This window comes from Neltuma alba, unplaced genomic scaffold, assembly GCF_004799145.2.
Source record: "Neltuma alba isolate B1F8T4 unplaced genomic scaffold, ASM479914v2 tig00012854_pilon, whole genome shotgun sequence".
Taxonomy (NCBI): domain Eukaryota; kingdom Viridiplantae; phylum Streptophyta; class Magnoliopsida; order Fabales; family Fabaceae; genus Neltuma; species Neltuma alba.
In genome coordinates this window covers 1-3988 of record NW_021637238.1, presented here as the reverse complement: position 1 = coordinate 3988, position 3988 = coordinate 1, and the positions used below count along the sequence as shown (strand labels likewise).

Genomic DNA, 3988 nt, shown 5'->3' with positions numbered 1-3988 from the left:
CACTGTTATACTTTCAACACGCAATACTCTTGACCAATTCGATCTCTTCCCGTGGCCTTCTTAATTAATTTGTTTTTCCCTCCCTTGGACTTTTTGTGATTCAATTTTCGTAGTGTTTTCTGAATATATAGACGTTATGTGTGTGTGACACAAATAATTGATAAACACATCACAAGGCAAGAGTGGAACACAGCTTTCTCCCAATAAAAATCCAAAGAGCATTTCAAATGATAATGTTAATGCTTACATCACCTTCTGTAGAATTTGTCTGTCTTGTCCACCTTCATGCCCTTATGATCATCATCCCGTTCGAACCAAACATGATTATGGCAAAGGAAAAGACCTATAGCTTCACTTTAGCCCTTTTTAACTAAAATCGTTCATTATTATTAATTTGCGCTTAGCATCTCGTACGTCTTCTCAATTATGTGTGCCATTTCTTCAATCATTAATTCCTCTCTCTCTCTCTCTCTCTCTCTCTCTCTCTCTGGTGTGGTGCAAACAAACATAATACACAGGCGGAGACAAAAACGAGAAAAACATCTTGTTTGATATGTCCGTATAGTAAATCATGGAGACATATATATAGCAATATATTGTTTTTTACATGCCATGTATATAAAGAAAGAAGATGGTAAATGATACCCTCCGGTCCTATTATAAGACAAATGACTTATTTGAGGAGATAAAGAAGTAAGTTAAGTTGGTTATTTATAATAATAAGTGTTGTCATTTCTAAATATCCTTGCTAATTAAGTATATTGGCTAAAACTATCATTATTAGAAGGATTTCTTGGAAAAAAATGCATAAATAAGAGACAAAATGGATTGGGGTCTTATAATTAGGACCAATAAAAGTCAATGGGGTCTTATAATAAGGACCGGAGGAGTAGGTTGTTCGTTTAGGTAATCCGTCTTTTATATGTTATGATATTAGTTGATGTGCAAAGTCTCATATTAAGTACAATAAACTTAATTATACATATGAAATGTAATAGCATCCGGACAGACCAGTACGTACACAAGGCTCTCACCAAGTGAGACCTGAGAGGGACAAATATATGCAAACTTACGCTCACAAACGAAGAAGTTATTTGAGGATTTGAACCTGTGACCTCCAGGTCACATGATGGCAACCTTATCGTTACTTCAAAGCTCATCCTCAATTAAACATCCCGAACATGAATAGGAATTCCACAAGAGCATGCATCTAGTAGGCTAATTACTTTGTCGTCCTTCTTTCAAGCAATGAAATCCTTTTCCAATGAAAAGAAATTAAGAAAGGACGTACTATAATGGCATGCCTAGGTTTTCAGTCATTAAGAACTAAGAAGCTCTCAAGATTCTGCAGATGGCAGTGTCCTGAGTATGGATTCGCGTCAGTGTAATATATATATATATATATATATATATAGTGACTATCGCGCCCACCAGTCTAGCTACTTGATTAAAGTACTAATTCTGATGAATCCAGAACTGTTTATAGAACAAAAGCTTTTAACAATCTCTTCTGATGAATCCAAACTGTTTATAGAACAAAAGCTTTTACAATCTCTTTTTTATGAATCAATTTTTGAAAACATAGAAGTAGCACAGAATCAAACAAGGCCTACGGCCTATATATATTACCCTATGCAAGGTGACCACAAGTTCCCCAGCCAGTCATTCATATTCTCTTGCATTGTGGCATCACAAAGGCCACCAGTACCTCTGATGGATGAAGCAAAAAACAGCAGTGAAGTAAATATAATGACTTTATTTCTGATGCTATTATATTGACTCAGTAATTATCATTATTGCCTGCAACTGCAATAATTAATAGAGCACTATATCACACAGTTATCCATGTATGGCTGATACTTCGCTTTCGCCTACTCTCCTTATATACATATAAGGTAATAATAATTATGATAATATAGAGTAATAGAAAGGAAGGGGGGAAAGAAAAGAAAAGAAAAAAACAGATGCAAAGATTATCATCCTCTGCAAAATTTATGACCTGCAGTATTGATCTGTTTGGATTGAATTTGATACATGGTTGCGGTTCAGGAACTTTTTCTGGTACTAGGGTCAGTAGCTACCTTAAACAGTGTCGGAAAACTGAACGTTAAAATACACACAGAAAAATCACACACGCATCCATTTCATATTTATGCAATGCCTTGAACTAAAAGACTATAAAATACTAAAATGATCTAATAAAAATATAGTTGTTATATACTCCTTCAATCCTAAATATAAAATCTTTTTAGACACTATAAAAATGATCTTATATTTAGGACCGGAAGAGTATATTATTATGTGAGTAACATTGGCTATTTTGTTTCTGACAGCTGTACATGAACTTGGGTGAATATGAATTTCAAAGAAAGATGAAAACTGAGGTCTTATAGGAACTGAGAAGGAAGCAGACTGGTGGGGTCCCAGAAAAGCATATAAGATATTATATTAGCTCCAATTTTCACCCTCTATACCCCACAAGAAAATGCGAGCGTGATGACTGATGAGAGAGAGATGGAAGAATAAATGTGAACTTTCCTAGTTGGTGGGTTTATATAAACGAGGATGATGAAAGTGAAAGTGAAGAAGAAAGATCAGATAGAGCATCTGTAATTGGTTGTATAACTGAAGGCTATGGAAGAACATGTCAGTCCACTGGCTGCTACACATATTCTTCAACACACACTGAGAAGCCTGTGCATTCATCAAAATTCTCAGTGGGTATATGCAGTCTTCTGGAGGATCTTGCCTAGAAACTACCCACCACCCAAGTAAGCATCAGGATTTTGTCACTGAAATAAAAACACAAACATAGTATTAGTTCTGTGCTAATGATTGTGTTTGTTGCATGGTCGGATTGGTAATAGATGGGAGTGGGAAGGTCAAGGGACTTATGACAGATCAAGAGGAAACAGAAGGAACTGGTACCGGGGCTTGGTTTCTGAATTATGTTATTGTAATTATATACTGTTTAAACTCGTTATAATGCATAATGCAGGATATTGGCGTGGGAAGATGGTTTCTGCAATTTTGCAGCTTCATCATCTGTTTATAATGGGAATTACTATCAAGGGTTGCAACCTGAGCTGTTCTTCAAGATGTCGCATGAGATCTATAACTATGGAGAAGGGTAAGTTTGTATAATATCCATTACTAACCTAATTACCCAACTATTGCACTGTACTACTGCATTACTCCTTACTTCTTTAACTGTTTTAAAAGAGTTCTTAATTAGCTTTCATGGACCAGCAGGTTGATAGGAAAAGTTGCTGCAGAACGCAGCCACAAGTGGATATACAGCGAACCTACTCAAGATCAAGAAATCAACTTGGCCTCCGCGTCTGCAGAATCGGTGAGAATTCAAAAACCCCACATATGTAAACATGTTCTTCCTCAATCCAACACAATAAAACCATAAATTTAATGTCAAATCCATCAACTGTTCTTTTTTTTTTTTTAAACAGTATCCAAGGACTTGGGAAGCCCAGTTCCAGTGTGGTATAACGGTATGAAACTGTTACTTTCCACTTCATCATTTAGAAATAGAGACCCTCCTTCATAAGATTCAGTGAGATCATCGATCGATGAATATATGTATATATTTTGCAGACCATAGCACTGATTAGTGTGACAGAAGGTGTTATACAACTGGGAGCAGTTCAGAAGGTGATAGAAGACCTGAACTACGTGGTCCAATTAAGGAGAATGTTGAGTTACATAGAGAGCATCCCAGGAGTGCTATTACCACACCCATCATCATCGTCTTCGTCTTCTTTTTCTCATGGATTGGGTTGTGGAGTTTCAGATCAACAATGGCCAGGGCCTGAACTTCTCTATGACCCATACTTGAATTCAAGTCCTTCAATGAAAAGCCTTGAGGCCTTACTGTCTAAACTACCTTCAGTGGTGCCGCCGCCGCCGCCACGGCCACCACTTCCGCCACAGTCAGAGTCTCTGTTTTTTGATCATCTCAGGTGATGAAGGAAGA

The 3988-nt window shown here is 36.8% G+C and overlaps 1 protein-coding gene across 1 annotated transcript; it reads left to right on the top strand.

Moving 5' to 3' along the window:
- The first annotated feature begins 2605 nt into the window (after positions 1-2605).
- LOC114731852 (protein RICE SALT SENSITIVE 3-like) lies at positions 2606-3978 on the top strand. Its single transcript, XM_028919096.1, has 6 exons — positions 2606-2771; positions 2868-2924; positions 2999-3130; positions 3253-3352; positions 3465-3506; positions 3610-3978. Exons 1-6 carry the CDS (start codon positions 2635-2637, stop codon positions 3976-3978), a joined length of 837 nt encoding a protein of 278 aa, XP_028774929.1. The 5' UTR covers positions 2606-2634.
- The last annotated feature ends 10 nt before the right edge of the window (positions 3979-3988 follow it).

Coding starts and splice junctions, on each gene's coding strand:
- LOC114731852 (XM_028919096.1), top strand. CDS start 2,635: ATGGAAGAACATGTCAGTCCACTGGCTGCTACACATATTCTTCAACAC. Junction 2,772..2,867: donor AGAAACTACCCACCACCCAA/GTAAGCATCAGG, acceptor GATTGGTAATAG/ATGGGAGTGGGAAGGTCAAG. Junction 3,507..3,609: donor AGTTCCAGTGTGGTATAACG/GTATGAAACTGT, acceptor TATATTTTGCAG/ACCATAGCACTGATTAGTGT.